Consider the following 20,141-nt stretch of genomic DNA (forward strand, 5'->3'; position numbering starts at 1 on the left):
CATCCACTTCTGTTTGCTAGGCCCCGGCTAAAATTTTTTTATTTGAGAAAATTTCAAGACATTTTTTGAGATTCATTTATTTATTTTTATTAGATATTTTCTTTATTTACATTTCAAATGCTATCCAAATGCTATTCAAATGCAGCTAGAGACACGAGCTCTGGGGGTACTGGTTAGTTCATATTGTTGTCCCACCTATAGGGTTGCAGACCCCTCAGCTCCTTGGGTGCTTTCTCTAGCTCCTCCATTGGGGGCCCTGTGTTCCATCCAATAGCTTACTGTGAGCATCCGCTTATGTATTTGCCAGGCACTGACATAGCTCACTTGAGACAGCTATATCAGGGTCCTTTCAGGAAAATCTTGTTTGTGCTTTATTATGATTATTAAATTTTCTTTGTTGGAATGCAAATATTTCTTTTTTTATTTTCTTTGTTTTTTATTTAAAACAATTTTTAAATTTGAATATATTTTGATCATATTCTTCCCCTCAAGTCCTTCCAGATCCTTCTCCCCTATCCACCCAACTTTTAAGTTCTTTCTCAAAAAGCAAATGAAAACCAAGTACAACAAACTCCCCCAAAATCAAGAAAACAAAATAAAGCCACACCCCAAAACAAAAAAACAAAAACAACATCAAACCAAAGCACCCACACACTCACATGCAAAAAAACCCCAAAAACCAAAAAACCCTGTAGAGCCCCATTATAAGTTGGTTACTTCTGAACACAGCACTCCAGGCATATCCTGGAGTGGTTGATATACCCAGTATCATTTACTGAAGAAAACTGATTTTCTTTTTCCTTGAACAGGTATAAATGACAGTTCAATTGTTCATCTTAACTTTAGTTTATTTGTTTTTGTCTTACCACATTGTAACAAAGGTTCAGATGTCCTTACATAACCTAATTCTGAATTATTTTTTAATAAGACAGAAATTGATTGGGGATATAGATCAGTAATCAAGCACTTGTCTAAGATATGTAAGCCCTTGGGCTCAAGAGAGAAAAGGAGACAGAAAAGGAGGTTGTGACAGAGAGGGAGAATAATATGGGAATCAATGCTTGAAAATGAGGATTGTAAAATACAAAATACAAAAAAAAAAACAAAAAAAAAAAAAAACCCAAAACCAAAACCAAATAGTGCTTAAATCTAGTTGAAACTGAGCAGGCCCAGTACACCTGTAGAATGGGCCTAAAGCACCTGGAAGTGGATTGGGAGTGGGAGTCAAACCTGGATTACCTCAGGAGACCCTATTTTAGAGGAAAGGAGAGGAGGGGAGGGAAGGGGAGGGAAGGGGAGGAGAGGGGAGGAGAGGAGAGGGGGGAGGGAGAGAGGAAGGGGGAGGGAGGAGAGGTTGAGTGAGAGAGTAGAGAAAAGGACAGAGGAAAGTTGAGAGAGGGATGAGTATAGCCTTATTGAAGAGTCTAGTAGCCATGAGGGAAGGTGAATGAATCTTTTCAGCATATCTGAAGGCAAGAACATGCTTACACATTTGCTAGGGGCTGGGAGGACAATAATGTTCTAGAAAGGTATATACCACAGTTCATTCAGTCCCTTTGTGCTGATTCTTCAGAGAAGCTGATAGATTTATCAGTAGTTAATTTATGAGTTTTGTAGAGAGGCTCTGTTGTCTGTGTGCCAGGATCACAAGTCTTCCCACACCATGGCCACTTAATCACTCTTTTGATATTTAAAAAGGAAAGTCTGCCCCTCACTTCTACCCTCCTGCAAAGTGGGTTTTTAAATATTTTAATGCCTTGCTTCCCCTCCCCTGTAAATGTGTCTTTTGTTTCCACCAATGATTTTTAGGCAATTACCCTCAACATTCATATGAAAGATTATTGATGTTCTTTCGTTCACATTTAGTTTCATTATTATTAATTCTGTTCTTGGACAATTGCAAACATATAATTCATTATTACCCTCTTTCCTGTACATACTCCCATCCCTGTCAAACTCCCCATTCCCTTTCTCAAATTTATTACTTGTAGTTTTGTTTTATGACCATTTATTTAGTTGAACCAGGATCATCTGTGTGGCTGTCGAACTGAAAGTATCCACTGGAGGCTAATGGGGTCACCAGTGGATATAAACTGAAGGCAGCAAGTCCCTTTTTCCTGGATCTATCTGTAGCATGTAGTTCAGCAGTGATTGATAGGGACACCTAAGCCCCTCCCCATTCCTGCCTGACTCTTACATGGACCCATTATTGTACAGAACTAATGTAGACGTCACAGCTGCTGATTCCAGTTTGTATTTAAAATGGTCAGCAGATGATATGGTGGCCTCCCATACTTCTGTAGACCAAGCACCTAGTAGGTTATGGGGGGGAGGCTTACAAGTCCAGCCCTAGGTTCATAGAGAGAGCTTGTCTCAGACATATAGCAAGGGTGCCCATAACCTCAGTGGCTGCCCTTTTTTGTTCTGCACCCCAGGCTGGCTTTAGACCATAGCTACCCCAGGTTTCTCATGTGCTTGGTGTCATCTTACCTTACCCTGTGGCTCCACAGTTTCTCAGTGTCTGGTTTCCACAGTCTTGTTCATGGATGGAGGAAGTAAGGCCCCTGGCTTTCTACCCTCATCCAATCTAGCTATCACCTATTTCCTGCCATGGGGACCCAGGATTTAGATATTGACCAAGTCCCATTTTTCTCTGCACTTTTTAATTTAAGAGGGTGGGACCCCAAGTAGAAATCTTCCTGTAATAAAGTCTGTCACTATTTGAGAGGAATAAAAGAAAACAGGGGAAGGAGAGACAGAAGGGAGAGGAGGAGAGGTGGGGGAAAATGGCCTAGCATCATTTATTAATAAAATGGGTGTTCATTATAAACTATAGTGCATAGTTGATACACGATATATTGATAAATGAAATTTCAAATATTTAGGTGGATTTCTGTTTTCTTTTCTAGCTTTAAAATCTGAAGGGGATGATTACTATATTAATGGTGCCTGGACTATTGACTGGCCTAGGAAATTTGATGTTTCGGGGACAGCTTTTCACTACAAGAGACCGACAGATGAACCAGAATCTTTGGAAGCTCTAGGACCCACCTCCGAGAACCTCATTGTAATGGTAAATATGTCTATGCCATTATGTTTTTACTGTAATTTCCATATTATAGGGTAGAAAAGGGTCAAGTTTAATCAGCTCTCTTTTACAGGTGATGGAATTAAGGGAATGAATGTAAAATGATTTACACAAGGGCGTAGAGACTGCAGAGTAAAGGCCATAGGTCTCTTTCAGGATGGCTTTTATCTTCTCAGGTTTTCATGAGTAAAAGTGTGAGGGGAGGTTATGTTTGGTTTGGCTTGGTGTTTTTGTTGGTTTGGTTTGGTTTTTGGTTTTGGGGATTTGTTTGTTTGAGACAGGGTTTCTCTGGATAACCTTAGCTATTCTGGAACTCACTCTGTAGACCAGGCTAGGTTCAAATCATAGAGATCAGCCTGCCTCTGCCTCCCAAGTGTTGGGATTAAAGGTGTTCACCACTGCTCAGTTTTAAGTAAAAGTTTTTTTGTTCTACAGTATAAATAAAAACAGTGACAAACTATTCATGAATGGGAAAAAAAAGAACACTTTATATAAACTCATTTGATTTAAAGTTGTCTTTAAGCCTTATCAGATAAGCACATTTGCCACCAAGCCTGACAACCTGAGTTCAATCCCCATGGTCCACACAATAGAAGGAGAGAACTAATTATGGCAAATTGACCTCTACATCTGTACATGCTCCAAGGCATATGTTCACACACACACACCCCTCAATAAATAAACAGGAATGTAATAATTTTTAAGTTGTGGTGAGTTTATGGTCAGCCTGGACCACAGAGTGAGATTGTCAAGAGCTAAAGTCAATAAGTAAATTAAATGTTCCAAATCCCCTGAAAAGACTTGCTCTGTGGCATTTTCCTCTTCAGAAGAAAAAAAGACATATCTGAATGAAGGCTCATTGTATTTTAATTATCTTCACCAGTTGTTTTCAATGGCAGGTTCTACTCCAAGAACAGAATTTGGGAATTAGGTACAAGTTCAATGTTCCCATCGTTCGTACTGGCAGTGGAGATAATGAAGTTGGCTTCATGTGGACTTATCAGCCCTGGGCGGAGTGCTCTGCTACTTGTGCTGGAGGTAAGACACCCACTAGGCAGCCCACAGCTGGCAGTGTGGGAGCAAAACCTACTCCGAGCTGTGTTTTGTTTGCTAAAGAAGCTAATTGAAAACATTTTTTGCAGGTTTGCTTCAAGCTGTAATTTAGCAAAAGAAACTTTGCTTAATTATATTACATTCTGTTTCTTTCAACCTCATGTAATTTACACAGATTTGTTGGTAAAATACATCTTGGCACAATGAGTATCTCTGCTGGTGCTTCTCCAAGACTATCTTGAAGGTGGGCTGTTTGCTTTTCATGAACACATTTTTGGTAAAGAACATCACAAGTTTTAAGTTAAAAACCAGCAAGAATCATACATCACAGATGCAACTTGTTGTAATGGGGCATGTGAATGTATGTGTGCTTGTATGTTTGTGTGTGTATGAGTGTGTGATTCCCACAATCCCATTCAAACTCCCTTCTCCAGCAATCAAAGTTAAGGGGCAATATACTGGGATGCTACATAATTCCTGTTGTCTGGGTCTCTGGGATAATGATGTTAGTGACCCCATGATAATCCCTCAGTGAGGTAGACATAGCTGTTAGGCAGTGGTTGGTGATGTGTTGGTTGTCCCATGTGCGTTTTTCATGGGTGCCTTTTCCCCACAATTTACTCTATTCCTAATCCTCCTCCCTCTAGTGGCCACCAATGCAATTCTTTACCTCTGGCTGGGAGAGCAGGACAGTTGGCTTCCTTCAAAGCCAACACCCTTGCTGCTTCATGGACTGGTGAGTAGAAGTGCTGTGAAAGCAGCATCTTCCTTCTCTCTGGAGACTAAGTGCACCACCTCCACCACAGAGCTGTTACAGTAGGCAAGGAGCAACCCATCCTTCATGGCCAAGGAGGCTGAGAGTACCTCACCATTCCAAAACCAAAGCACACATCTAAAATAATAACAGTCAGAGTGCTGAAATTGACATAAATAACACATTCCCATTCTAAACTGTGCAAAGTATATGCATTCTCTGGACCTTATCCACTAGATCTCTAAACACCTCAAGTATTTGAATAGGAAAAAATACTTTCAGAAAAATGATTCCCATATGGTAGAATCCATATTTTAACTCATAAAAATTAAAGTCATTCATTACTATAACTCTAATTATAGTAGTAAGGGCAACACAACATGAAAAAATAAAAAAAAGAAGATGAATATTGCTCTATTAATATTCACTTATGTGAAATACCATAAAACATGGTTAAGAAGAACTTGTTAGTCATTTTAAAAGTTCTCCTGTTCCCACACATTTCATGTGTGAGATGTCTGATGGCTCATGATATAAAGTTTTCAAAACTATGGTGCATCGTCACTTCTTTTAATGAAATCAATGATTAATACTTCTGCAGATTCCCCTTAACTAATTCACTTTTTGTTCCCGTAAATGCCATTGCACTTATATTTGAGATTTATACATAAATCTTCCTTTGCTAATTAAATCACTTTTTAGTTACTCTATAAATTAAGCTTCCCCTTTCTACCAACAAAAGTCTTCATTAGGATAATATATATTTAAGTTAGGCCCTTAGTAAAGTAGAATAAAGACTGACTAAGGATGAGCCCAAATAACGTAAAGTGTAGGCATTTTAACAATGATATCCTAAAGCTGAGGTCAGCTGGCTTTGGGAAAAGAAGCATGGTGGTATCTTCAAGTATGCAGCAGAATGCTGAACGAGAGCCCTGCTGCCTGTTCTTATTTTGATCAATTGCTATATTGGAGGATGGTTTAGACACAGTCTTGCCAGAAGTCAAGGACAGATTAAATGAATTCCCAATGTTTTTTCAACCCATGATTCTTTTTGTTCAGGGAGCATTAGACCAATAAAAGTGGAGGCAGCATGAAAACTTAATTCAAAAGAAAACTGAGATTATTGAAGTAAAAAGTATGAAAGTTTTAAATGAGCTATTCTTTTCTATAATACTCATTGAAAAATGGCAATGATTTGTCAGTAAGGAAGAAAAAAAAAAGAAGAAAACCAAAGAAAAACAGGAATCAAGCAAATCCCCTGGAAGGAGAGGTTTCTTTTCCACAGTGTAAACTACTTTGATTCTGGAGCTACTGATCTTGTATCTGAGGTGGTTCTGGGAACCCAAACTCTGCCTGAGTGTGAGTGATTATGAGCATTTATGGGGCTATTGTTTTTGTTGAGAGAGGGAAGTCAGTGGTTGAAAGTTGGCAGATGTGGTGTGCAGAACTGTCATTTGTCTTGGTCATCCAGATGCTATCTGGGGACCAGCTGTCTCAGTTCAGTTAGGGATTCATTTGAAAAGCTGATCTGGGGCCTTCATTTCAGACCTTCTGTAGAGAATCTTTGAGGAGGGACTGTGTTTTCACAAGCTCTCCAGATAGTTCTCTGCTCACACAAGATTTTGGATCACTGTTTCTGGCTTTCAGAGCAACTGAAACCTAGCACTGTAGACATAGACTTCAAGGACTGGTCACTGAAATCTGAATCTTTGAGAGCTAATGTTGCTCTAGAACAATATCTGGAACATTCTAGGGGAAAAAGCATTTATAGACAGTAAATGCTTATGAGCACCCATAAAGCCATGAAGCAATAATTTTGACAAATGCCTTATTTTCATTTCCAGTTGATGTGATAAAATACTCTGACAAAAACAACATAAGAAAGAAAGAATCTATTTAATCACAGTTATAAATTACAGTCCATCATGGCAGTGAAGCCAAAAGTCAACACACAGGAACTTGAAGCAGCTACTCACATTACATTCACAGTCAAGAGCAGAGCACAGTGAATGCATGCATGCATCCAGTGCTCCGCTTGCTTTGTCTAATAACCCTTTCCCAGGGAATGGTGTCACCCACAGTGGGTATGTTTTCCTATTAATCAATACAATCCCCCTCAGACATGCCCACAAGCCAGCCTGGTCTAGTCAATTCTTCCCTGAGATTCCCTTTCCAGGTAATACGAGATTGTATCAATTTGACAACTAAAACCAATGATCAAAAAGTATGTATACATCTTCTTTTCCCACTGTAGGAAATTGGGTGTCCTAGGGTAGATAACATATTATAGATACCAGCTATTGAACTTATTTTTCCTATATGTGCCTCTACTGTTAATTCCAGATATTTTAAATACTTGTGTATATTTGAAAGAAGTAATGTTCCTTAGGGCTCAGGAATGTTAATCAAAGAAGAGTCCAGATTCATTTACCATAATGGTAAAAAGGACTTAGAAACTAGACTCAGAAACTAGGGATAAAAATTAAAGTCAGTTATTAATTATGACATTTTACTTTGATCTTCCCAGGGAGGTACTGGGAAGTACTGGGATCCTTGAAGCTCTCAAGAATTTAAATGAAAAAAGCACCAGAAGAACTCTCAAAAAAACTTGTAGCTGGAGTCTCCTAAGACTCCTTTGTGTTACTGTTCATCAGTGTTCTAGGCAGACTTCACTGACACCAAGGCCTTTTGAACTGTGAGTCAGGGAACAAGAATGATAGTTTCCTGTGATGAGATATTTTAAGATAAGGAATTAAAACCTGTTTTTCTGTAGCTTAGCAGACCTGATGACAAATCTAATATACAGGAAACATTGGCGATGAGTCAGTTACTCTGAGTCAGTGATGAAGTACTTCCTTGAGTTGATCAGGAACATTAAGATGCTATGAGGTGTTGTCTTCAGGATTAATGTGACTTACAGATAAACTGTAATTATTCTGTGAAAAACTCACAAAATTAAGACTTTCCTTCTTTCATAAACCTTGTTACTTCTTCTAGAATTTGTTTCCAATGTGCTACTATTGAATTAATGATCATAATCGTGTGTTAATTAATTAAGGTCAGCTTAATTCTGAAAGTATATTATTTTATGATAAAAATGCAGAACCTGTCTTGAAATAGTAATTCATGCCATATAACATTTGCTCCATGGCTTTTGGTGGTAAAACTAGCAATTACTTTATCCTTACCCACTGGCTTCAGTCATCACCTGCCTCCTCTTTACCAATATTTGTATGAGTGTGTGTTTCCCACAATCCCATTCAAACTCCCTTCTCCAGCAATCAAAGTTAAGGGGCAATACTTAGGGGCAAAGTTAAGGGACAACTACTACGAGAGTATCTTAAAACACACAGTTTTAAGAAACAAACTGTTTCTGACTCAGGAGCACCGGTCTTGATAGTTTAGGAGCCTTGTGTCAGTAACTAGGCTAGATCCAAATGCCTAGTAAAGCCACATGATAATCTTTATTTAATTACAGGTGGCTTTGCAATGTGACTGTTTAATAACAAATGAAAAATGTATAGTTTATAAAACATATTGTGATACCTGGAATCCTTTGATCATCCCGAACAACCACACTAAATAACCTTTGCTATGACTAACTTTATTACATAAATAAACTTCAATTTAAATAAATTTTAAATTAGAGATGCAGCAGTAGAGGCTAGTTAGTAATATTTTAACATAGTGTTTCCCTAATAATAATAATTGCTTTCTCTTCACCACTTAGCACCTTTATAGTGTAACTTGCTATATATCCACCCAAGTATCTCCTTCACCAGCTTGAGTTTGTTCAAAAACTTTCCCCCCAAATCAGCTCTTAACTTGCCACAGGTTGGAAAGACCAGTACTCTAAATGCTCCTGAGGCCCTGATACTTGGACTCCCTCTGACACTCCATCGCTTATAAATGGCTAGGAGTTTAGTCTGAACATCAATTTTTTTTAAAGATCCCTGGAAAATTCTAAGGTGCAGTCCATAATTAAAAATTATTGATTTGGATTAAAAGTTTTAGCCCTCAGAAAGCTAACATCTCTTATTAATTGGCTACCAGTTAAATTCAAAGATTGATGAGATTCAGGAGTGAGGATTTGGGGTGGGAAACAGAGACCAACATCATTGAGTGGATTGGGAAAGTGGGAAAGTGGCAATCCATGATTTTAATTAGTGTGGCCATTGACTTGGACATGCCATAGAAAGTATATTTGGAGCTCAATTTGTTTATGTTTTTTATTTACCTGGTGGATCATTTATCACATCTAATTAATACTTTCAAAACTAATTGCAACTGTGCTAAACAGTTTGCAAAGGTTTTCATTGCAATTTCAACTTCCTCTGATACTTATATAACTAAAATGAGTAGGAGCAGAGCGTCCCAGATCTGAGGACACCACCAGAATTTAGTATTTTACAGCATTTTGGAGGTGAGATTTTTCAGGTTAAGAAAGCTCAACCAGTGAACTCTATGCAAATATTGTAAAGTCTACATTAATATAAAATGGAAACACTCAGGTCTCAAGCAGTTTGAATAAGATATGCTCAACTTATAAATGGCTGTTATAGTCAACCAACTTAAGCTACAAGTTAGAATGTCAGAAGCGTGCAACTCCTGTTATACCTCAGTGTTTATGAAAATTCCTAGCACTTCTTTTCGTAGCTTTAATTAAAAAGGAACCCCTTTTTAAGACAGTACTGTTTCTTAGAGAATGAATCTTGCAGAGAACAGCAATATTCATGATAATTTTCTGTTCTGTCTTGCAATTTTCCACTACTAAACCATCCTTTTACCATCTTCATGACCTACCCAACTTCTCTCACTTCATTTAGCCCTTGCAATTTTATAGGAAAGCCTACCAAGACCACTAATCAAGAGTCTTTAGCATGGTCTTTAACTTTGACCTGTTTTGCTGCCAAGGAATTAATTATTCACTGACAGTGAGAAGAAAAGAGGAATACCTATAATATTGTGTATGTGTTACTTGTTTACACTTTGAGTGTAACTGTAACAAGTTCTGCCTGTCCTCCATTAGATCACTAAGTGTCCTGATTGTCTGTCCACAGCAGTTTTCCCCCTAGGCTTTCCTTTGTTTCTCTTTGAGATGTGAAAGAATTTCATACCAAAGAACTCGTTTTTAAATGTTTCTTATAGTGTTCTTTCACTGTTAAACATTACATTGCAGATCATAAGAAGAAAGATGAGTTAAAGCTGTGCTAGATTGAGGAAGAGAAAGGAGGCAGAGTCATTGCAGAGAATATGTTTTGTTGTTGTTGTTGTTTAAAGATCAAAGAATATCAGTGAGCTATACCCCAACCCAACAAGCCTATTTTGTGTGTGCATATGTATGCATGTATATGTGTGTGTGTGTGTGTGTGTGTGTGTGTGTGAGAGAGAGAGAGAGAGAGAGAGAGAGAGAGAGCGTTGTTTTATGCATTTCTTCTTTCCTGGTAGGGATTTTTAAAATTTTATTATATGCATCATTGCCTGATTCATCTAGATTTTTCTATTTTGGAGCTGCTTTCTACTCTCTGACCTTGGGAAGTTGGTTCCAACTACTATTTTGGGTTTGCCAAAGACACGATAGGCGCTCATGGGTTGCTACAAAGTAGTATTCCTTTTCATGTTTTCATGTTCCAGCTATGAAATCACAGTAGCACTGGTTCTAGTCAACACAAGTTACTATTAAATTCCTCTGTCTCTCTCAATTCAGTCTAAGGCTGGTGTATGATTAAAACACAAAGTGAAAGGAAGGAAAACAGAAAAGATAAAATATATTTAAAATGGTCTCTGATAGCAAGTCTTTGTGACTTAAGTTTATGTAATATTCTATAATAATTTATAAATAATTTTTAAACTATCTTAATGAGTTTATCATATAAATTGTCTTAGCCTATGAAACATTAAATATTTCTTCATCATTTCTATGGTGATATCATTTGATGCCATATATTTTACTTACAAAAATGATACAATACAGATATAATGTAAACTTTAATGGTAGTAAGTCCATTCTGAATGGACACTTTAAATTGCTTATAAGGTAATTAGTAAAAAGATGAAATATTGAACCACATCATGCCTATAATCTCTGCACTTTAGGAGACCAAAATAGGAAATTGGTGCGTTAAAAGTAAGTAGTCTGAGCTACGTAGAGAGTTTGAGGCTAAGTGGACTTCATTTTAAACTCTCCTGAGAGAAGAAGAAGAAGAGAGAATAGGAAAAAGTGAGAGAGAAGCATAATACAGTCTTTAGGCTGGAGATGATACACAACTCAAAGGAGATACTCTCAAAGTACCAGATGAAGCAGAGAAAAATGTCTTATACGTAATTGAATTAAGTGTCCAATGAATTTCTTTGCCAATCCTAAAATGTCTAACACATTTAACATCACTAAGAGGTCATTTCATACAAGTGAGTCTTATAGGGCTTGATTTTGTAAATAACTGACACTATTAGGCATACACTAGAAAGTGAAAATAGATAAATGCCAATCTGAAATAGAGGAAAACAAAATCCAACAGGTTGAGGGTTTGTGTTGGTGGTGGCTGTCTCTGACTCTCTCTTTCTCTCTCTTTCCATCTGTCTCTCTCATTATCTCAGTCTCTGATGTTGCTGGGATTAAATTAAGGGCTTCATACATACTAGGCAAGTGACCTACCCTGAGCTATATCCTCAGCCCTATACTCTAGAATACAAGGAGAACACAGACAGAGCAGGAGAGGGCTTCAAAAATCTGAACTATTGAAATAAAGAGAAAGGGCAAAAGTAAACTAGAGCATGTTTAGGCAAGAAACACTAGAGGCCATCTAATTTGATTGTTGCATTTTGCAAAAAGAAATGAAAATTTGTCTTAGGTCCTTCACTGCCTAGAGCTAAGAGCAGTTGGAGGTGAAGGAAAACATAGAAACAAGATAGAGTGAGGTGGAAGGGGCATCATACTCAATTGATTATGAGAGTTCTTATATTATGAAGATTCGAAAGTGCAAAATCACCCAGTAATTTAACAAAATGAGAGGAGTGTACAACTAAAAATATCTAGAAATAGACTTGAAATAGACTTGAAAATGCAGTATTTTACTAGGTAAGGTAATATAATGACCTTTATCCTTTCCACTGCATTTTAATGTACTCTGATTGAGGCCAAGATTTTACCTTTCCACATAATAATTAAATTCATACCTTTAAACACTGATAGAACTTAATGGGTCAGATTAACTTAGACAATTTTTTTCATGAATGATGTTACTGTACTTCTATGTGTGCTGTGATCTCAAATAAATCTATTGTGTATGTGCCCTATCCTCATTTACCTTCAGTAAACACAATTTCTCTAGAAAAAAAAGATATTTGTTTTTAGACAGGATCTCACAATGTGGCCCTGGCTGCTATATAGACCAGAATGGCCTAGAACTCGCAGACATCCACCTGCCTCTACTTCCCAAATCTGGGATTAAAGGCATATGCCACCATGGCTAACAATGACATGTACACTATTTTTAGAGTAACATTTCCACTTTGATCATTCTGTTTCCTCAGGGCATCCACTGTTGCCTAGGACAGAAGGAAAACACTTGGAAGCAGAGAAAAGCAGCTTTTGACTGACTTTAAAAATGAGCAGTAGGCTCTTCAAAGAAGGAAGCCATGTGGGTGGAGTTGATTGGTACTCTGGGTGCCAGCTCTTAGATCCAAGGCAGATGGGCTTTGCTGTGTCCTGCAAATGTGTGTGTCTGGCCAATAATCACACAACAGAACAGCCAGATTCCAGGTCTTGAAGGCAAAGCAAACAGTTTTTTTTCCTGGCACTTGTCATTCTTTGAATGCTATCTGCGTTGAATATAGGGATTAAGTTAATATTACTGGCCATATGCTATGTATGTTGTGGTTATAGAATGTTGTCTTGGTTGCTAACTATTTTAGATGCTGTGGCTAAGCAAATTATTGCCTTAGCCACCAGCCACATTCTTAGTGTAAACCCTGAGTATTCCCTTCTCTCCCTCTCCAGAAATCTGTTTCTTGGGGAGAGATGACACATTGTGCCACTCCATTCAATTATTTGGAGATCAGTTAGCCTATCAATCCCAAGTGTACATTTATAGCTCTCTTTCTTTCCCATACTGACTTAATCATGTGTTCTGATATTGTCCACTTAGGACTGAAATGGTCGGTCTTGTAGCATTGGGAATCCCTCGATCTTTCTCCTGCCCTTGAGCACTGCTGGTCAGTGTTCATACTTCCTGGGCTAACACATGCCACTGTTTCAAGCTCAATATTCAAACACTAACTTCCTTTTTCTACTTTTAAAATGGTGACTGACATGAGGAGAGCAATATTAGAAATAAATCTGTAAAGGTATATAATTACCAAAAGCAAGGAGGACACTGCTCCCTGAGGCTCCCCTCAGCATTGGCCTGAGCTGTAAAGTTTCCTCACCTGAGACATCCACCTCACAGTGAGAACAATAAACAGTTCCATCCAGTACTTACTTGCCATTCTCTGGATTCCTTGCTCTTTTTCCTGTGTCATATACTATTACAAAATGCCACTAAAAACTATTTGCTATTGTGTACTTAAAGCAGTAATTCGAGAGGCATTTCTACAATGCCTCTGCATTGTAGAACAGAGGCTTTGGTAGTCAAAAGTAACTTTAAACTGTTGGCATATAAGATCTGATGAACTTAAAACTCCAGACCAAAAGCGAGGGGTACTTTTCTCTTCTTCTCTTTCCTTTCCTTTCCTCTCCTCTCCTCTCCTCTCCTCTCCTCTCCTCTCCTCTCCTCTCCTCTCTCTCTCTCTCTCTCTCTTTCCTCTCAGAGTTGGGAATTAGAGCCAGTGTCTTGCACATGTTAGCCAAATCTGTATTACTGAGCCTCATCTCTCACTGAGCAGCTGCATTTCTAGCCCAGACTTACATTTACATATCTAAACTTGAAACCATCATTCATTGTATTTGATCCTTAAATATCAGAAATGAAAGATAGGCAAATTAAGAGGCTCTAAATAGTATATACTCTTTCTAAAATAGTTTTAAAGTCAATATGTATTATCAAAACAAATAAATTATTTATACTTTCATGTTTTAAGTTAATTATATTTTTGTAACATGGTGGGATTGCATAAATACAGTTTTATGCTAATAACTTTAGGTTTTTAAGAGAAAAATATAGTCAGTATACTTTTAATTTCATCAATTAAATTCTCAGATCATCTGCCACTCTCTAGGGGATAGAAACACTGAGACATGAAATTTTTTTTCCATTTGGTGTGCAGTGACTGGTTATATCTTATGCATTTTGCTAATAAACTATGGATTTGAAAGCACACTAATCTTGTGTAAATTTAGATCACAGAGAGGTTTAAAATAAACTTAGCAGTGTTTTACACATGACTTTAAAATAGGTTATATGTACATGAGACATGATCATATGCAAACATTCTTTTTTTCTACATTTTCTTATTAATTTTAATATTAGTCTGACATTCATTAGTACTGATGTATAATAGAAGTTATAATTTGTTCAATATAATATGTTCAATTTCCCAGGATATTTGGTAAGGTTATAAAGTTATCATGGTATAAGTACACAGGCATAGTCAGTTTTGTACAGCTTCTTGCATAACTTGCTGTTTAACAAATCACAAGCTCTCTCAAAGATTCATTCTTATACATTCACATATACCAATAAGCATATCCTGAAGACATGAACAAATTTCTTCTCTAAGCCACATAGTACCATGATATGACTAATAGTAAAAACCTACTTTAAAAGTAAGACAAAGAAAAATTAATCAATACAGTTCATAGTAGATGTTAGCAGTCCTTCTCCTTCATACCAGCTATCATTATTCTTTATAATATAAATGACTATGTGCTCCTTAAATGATAGCTCGTCTTCGACTCTTTTTTTTTTCTTATAAGACCGACATTTAATTGGGGCTGGCATACAGGTTGAGAAGTTCAGTCCATTACCATCAAGGCAGGGGCAAGGCAGCATCCAGGCAGGCATGGTGCAGGAGGAGCTCTACGCCATCTGAGGGCTGCTAGCAGAATACTGACTTCCAGGCAGTCAGGAGGAGGTTTTGTTTTTGTTTTTTTAGTTGTACATCTTATTTTATTTTTTAACATATATAAGAAAAACGTAATTAACCAAATACATGGACAAAATATATATATAAGAATCATATGATCATCTTAATGGAAACAGAAAAAGAAAGAAAGAAAGAAAGGAAGAAAGAAAGAAAGAAAGAAAGAAAGAAAGAAAGAAAGAAAGAAAGAAAGAAAACATCTTTGATAAAATTCAACATGCATTCTTAAGCCCTAGAACAAGTAGGGCTGTAGGAAACATATTCCAACATGATAAAGGATATGTATGACAAACTCATGGCCAATATCATCCTAAATGAATAAAACCATTAATAAGCCCCATTAAAGTCAGGAATGGGAGAGGACTGCCCACTGTCCCTACTGCCCATCCATAATGTGAGTGAAGCATTAGCTGGAGCAATAAGGCAAGAGAAGGGATACAATGGGAAAATATTAAGTCAAATTATTTTCAATTGAAGATTATATTATCTTATACCCAATGTTCCCAAAATTTGACTATAAAAATTGTAGAAATTATCAATAATTTCAGCAACGTGTTATGATACAAAATTTAGTTACAAAATTTACCAGTCTTAATACATATGAGTAATAAGCATGCTGAGAAAGAGATCATGGACACACTCCTCTTGCCAATCTCTCAAATAAAATATTTAGAATATACATAACAAAAGAGGTAAAAAAAAAAAGACTCTACAATGAAAACTTTAAATATGTGAAGGAAGAGATTAAGAAACATACTAGAATTTGAAGACCTCCCAAGCTTATAGCTTGGTAGAATTAACATTGTGAAAAAAGATCTTCCTACCAAAACAATTTACTGATTCAATGAAATCACAATCAACATCCTCATCACATTCTTCACATAAATAGAAAGAAAATCCTCAATTTGATATGGAGCAACAAAAGACTCAGAATAGCCAATAAGTCCTAGATGAGTGTTTGTTTCTATGCATTCTGCTCGTTTGAAGTGCCAAGTGCCTCTGTCTATGACCCCAACTTTTATACATCTGTTTCTATTGAGTCAGTTTTGTTCAATATTAGATGGCTACCCCAGCTTGTTTCTTGGGACCATTTGCTTGGAAAATTGTTTTCCAACCTTTTACTCTGAGGTAGTGTTTTTTTCACTGAGGTGCATTTCCTGTATGCAGCAAAATGCTGGGTCCTGATTGTGTGTGTATCCAGTCTATTAGTCTATGTCTTTTTAATAGGCAGTTGAGTCCATTGATGTTAAGAGATATTAAGGAAAAGTGATGGTTACTCTCTGCTATTTTTGTTGTTAGAGGTGGAATTCTGTTCATGTGGCTATCTTCTTTTAGGTTTGTTGAAAGATTACTCTCTTGCTTTCTCTAAGGTGTATTTTCTTCCCTTGTGTTGGAGTTTCCCCTTTATTATCCTTTGAAGGGCTATATTTGTTGAAAGATATTGTGTAAATTTGGTTTTGTCATGGAATACCTTGGTTTCTCCATCTATGGTAATTGGGAGTTTTGCTGGGTATAGTAGCCTGGGCTGGCATTTGTTGTCTCTTAGGGTCTGTATGAGATCTGCCCAGGACCTTCTGGCTTTGATAGTCTCTGGTGTAATTCTGATAGGTCTGCCTTTATATGATACTTGATCTTTTTCCCTTACTGCTTTTAATATTCTTTCTTTGTTTAGTGCATTTGGTGTTTTGATTATTATGTGTCGGGAGGAATTTCTTTGCTGGTCCAGTCTATTCAGGGTTCTGTAGGCTTCTTGTATGTTCATGGGCATCTCTCTCTTTAGGTTAGGGAAGTTTTCCTCTATAATTTTTCTTTTGTTTTGTTTTTCGAGACAGGGTTTCTCTGTGTAGCCCTGGTCTTCTATAATTTTTTTGAAGATAATGTACTGGTCCTTTAATTTAGTCTCTCTTCTATATCTATTTTCTTTATATTTGGTCTTCTCATTGTGTCCTGAATTTCCTGGATGTTTTGGGTTAGAAATTGTTTGCATGTTGCATTTTCTTTCACTGTTGTGTCAATGTTTTCTATGGTATCTTCTGTACCAGAGATTCTCTCATCTACTTGTATTCTGTTGGTGATGCTTGCATCTATGACTCCTGATCTCTTTTGTAGGTTTTCTATCTCCAGGGTTGTCTCCCGTTGTGATTTTGTGATTTCTTTATTGTTTCTATTTCCATTTTTAGATCCTGGATGGTTTTGTTCAGTTCCTTCACCTGTTTGGCTTTGTTTTCCTCTTATTCTTTAAGGGATTTTTGTGTTTCCTCTTTAAGGGCTTCTACCTGTTTACCTGCATTCTCCTGTATTTCTTTAAGGAAGTTATTTATGTCCTTCTTAAAAGATGGACATCTTAGAGATGTCCTCTATCATCGTCATGAGATGTGATTTTAAATCAAAATCTTGCTTTTGTGGTGTGTTAGGGTATCCAGAGCTCACTGTGGTGGGAGAACTGGGTTCAGATGATGACAAGTAACCTTGGTTTCTGTTGCTTATGTTATTATGCTTGCCTCCCGCCATCTGGTTCTTGCTAGTGCTCCCTGTCCTAGCTATATCTGACTGGAGCCTGTCCTTCCTGTGATCCTGGTTGTGTCAGAACTCCTCAGAGTGCAGCTGTCTCTGGGATGCTGTGATTCTGGGATCCTGTGATCCTGAGATCCTGGATGTGTCAGAGCTCCTGGGAGTCAAGCTTCCTCTGGGACCCTGAGATTCTGGTGTGACCAAGCCCCTGGGATCCTGGGATCCTGGGTGTGTTAGAGCGCCTGGGAGTGGAATTTCCTCTTGGTGTTGTGGGTCTGGCTGCAGAGTTCAGGCCCAAGATCTGACCAGAGCACCGACTCAGGCTGGAAGGAACCAATGGCACTGGTCGGGCAGGTCCTGCATCCCTAGATCCCACTGGTCCCAATTACTCCCGGTGGTGTTGGAACAGATGTTGTGTCATCCCCACCTCTGATCCTCTGATCCTGGGTGTGTTAGAGCGCCTGGGACTGGAGCTTCCTCTGGATGTTGTGGGACGGGCTGCCATATGGAAACATTCTAAACTCCATTTTTCTTGTTCACTTAGATTATTTCCATTGTATTTTCTACTTTCTAAAGTTAAAAGTTATATTCACCTTTAATTAAACACTGTGTTTAAAAATCAGTCCATTTAGGTTCATTTGTTTATGGTTATCCTGTTGATACTGACTTAAGATCAAAACAGGAAAACAGTCAACCTGCCAAGTGTATGGATACAAGCTGAAAATATGAACGCTATTAAATGAACACAATGTAATGCTGTGGGGTGATTAGAAATTGGTTAATGCCACATTGGTACAGCATTTTAGAAGAAAATTAATGAGTGTAAGGAAAAATATCCTTATAAAACAATTTTAGTTATCTTTTCAAGGACATTAATTTTTATTTATCAAAAAATAGCATATTGAAATTATAAAAACCTAGAAGCCCCTTATTCCTAGTTCTTAAGGATATATGTATGGAATGTACAGCCAAAGATGAGTCAACTTTTAATGCTTAATATGAAGTTCAAAGTCGTTTAAGAAGCACAAGTGTCTTATATTTTGTTCAGAGCGAATGATACACCAACCACATTGAGGTGGGAAATTTACTTGTGAGTCTGTGTATTGTTAAGGTATAATCACTGGGTCTTACCAAATAACCAAAGAGCTCTAGGCTCCAGAACAATGACATAAGACTATTCTCAATATTTATTTGATTCAGTGTGGTTTTGCCTATTTTCTTAAGTTTTAACAGTAAATATTACCTAGAAAACATTTTTGAAATTACATACATAGCTATAATTTATATAAAAGTGAAATGTAAATCTCTGCTAATTATTTATACTAAATAAAAGTCTGTGTGTGTGTGTGTGTGTGTGTGTGTGTGTGATTGCATTTTGTGAAGTGTGAGCAAGTTGTAGTGGATACTTCTGCCAATAATCATAAGCATATGCATAAGAATTTTGTAAATTGTAGAATGAGAATGTTTTAGTTATGCTAATAAGTCACGTGGACTAATATTTAAGAACAAAATAAGCATTTTGAAAATTAATATTACAACAAACTTATGTATTTTACTCTTTGACAGTGCTATAATCAAAAGGTATCCAAGTCTGTTAAAGTAAACAGACCAGTTTCTTATTACTTATACTAGTCTGACCTGGGATTCAAGCTGCGTAGGGCCTGCTTTAAAAATAAAGGCTGCTTTAAGCAAATGCATTTGTAATGCTCTCTTTAAGAAGCTGAACCTTTTTTTTTTTTTGTGAACAAATTTTTATAGGAGAAAAATGAATAAAAAGACTGAAGGAGGGAAAGAGGGAGCAGAAAAGGAAGAGAAGGAAGAATTGGTGAGGGAGATGGGAGAGACTGAGAGAACTTTAGAGAAATGCATATTGCTCTCCAAGCTCCCCAGTGCATTCTAGAGGCTAGATCTGGCCATGGATGGATGAGATATGGGAATGGTGCTTGTTGTTGGTCCGAGCAAGCTTGGTAAGGTTGTTCTGAACAGAGATAGGAGCCAAGACTCCTGTTCATCTTAGTGATGAGTCTAGAAGAGGAACCTGTAGGTTCTGAGTTCGGCTGAGTGTTGCTTGATAGATATGACTCCGAAGCTGAACTTTTATCTTAACTTTTAGAAACGAACTTACAGTTTCTGTCACTGAAATTAAGCCACATAGATTCCACTTCATAGTTTCAATGTTTATTCTGAGAATCAACCAACATACTGTATTAAATGCCAGCATTTTTCTTCTAAGAGTAGCCACATTTAATGCCTTTTAGAAATATATGGTAAACCTAAAAAAGCGATGCCTGGTCTTGATATAAACAAACATTTCCTTCAACTGGATATATTGCTTTTTGTAGCAATGTTAGTAGCTGAGCCCTGTGACTAACAGTGGAGGTATGTGACTAGGTAGCCACATGGCTATAGTTATCTACCCACAGGAATGACACAATGCAGAGGTAATCTGATGAAACATGGAGCATCTGAGAGCGGATCACAGCTATGCTTCTTGTGAATCATTCATCCCTCAAAAATTTTAATTTCAATAGTTAAAAAATTCCACTGCTGTCATTTGCTATTCTAGGGATTGGGAGGGAATGAATACAACATACTTTAAGACATTTGCCAGTAAACCGTTGGACTATATTTTAGACCCCTAAAAACATGTTACTG

At 37.3% G+C, this 20,141-nt stretch overlaps 1 protein-coding gene across 2 annotated transcripts in view; it reads left to right on the plus strand.

The window, feature by feature from the left end:
• Adamts6 (ADAM metallopeptidase with thrombospondin type 1 motif 6) overlaps positions 1-20,141 on the plus strand; it is a 198,063-nt gene that overhangs the window by 148,057 nt on the left and 29,865 nt on the right. For both annotated transcript variants that reach the window (XM_021180030.2, XM_029468413.1), the window contains 2 exons: positions 2,910-3,073; positions 3,988-4,126. In XM_021180030.2, the coding sequence (XP_021035689.1) occupies positions 2,910-3,073; positions 3,988-4,126 (303 nt within the window). The remainder of the gene's footprint in view (positions 1-2,909; positions 3,074-3,987; positions 4,127-20,141) is intronic.

This window comes from Mus caroli, chromosome 13 (assembly GCF_900094665.2).
Source record: "Mus caroli chromosome 13, CAROLI_EIJ_v1.1, whole genome shotgun sequence".
NCBI lineage: Eukaryota > Metazoa > Chordata > Mammalia > Rodentia > Muridae > Mus > Mus caroli.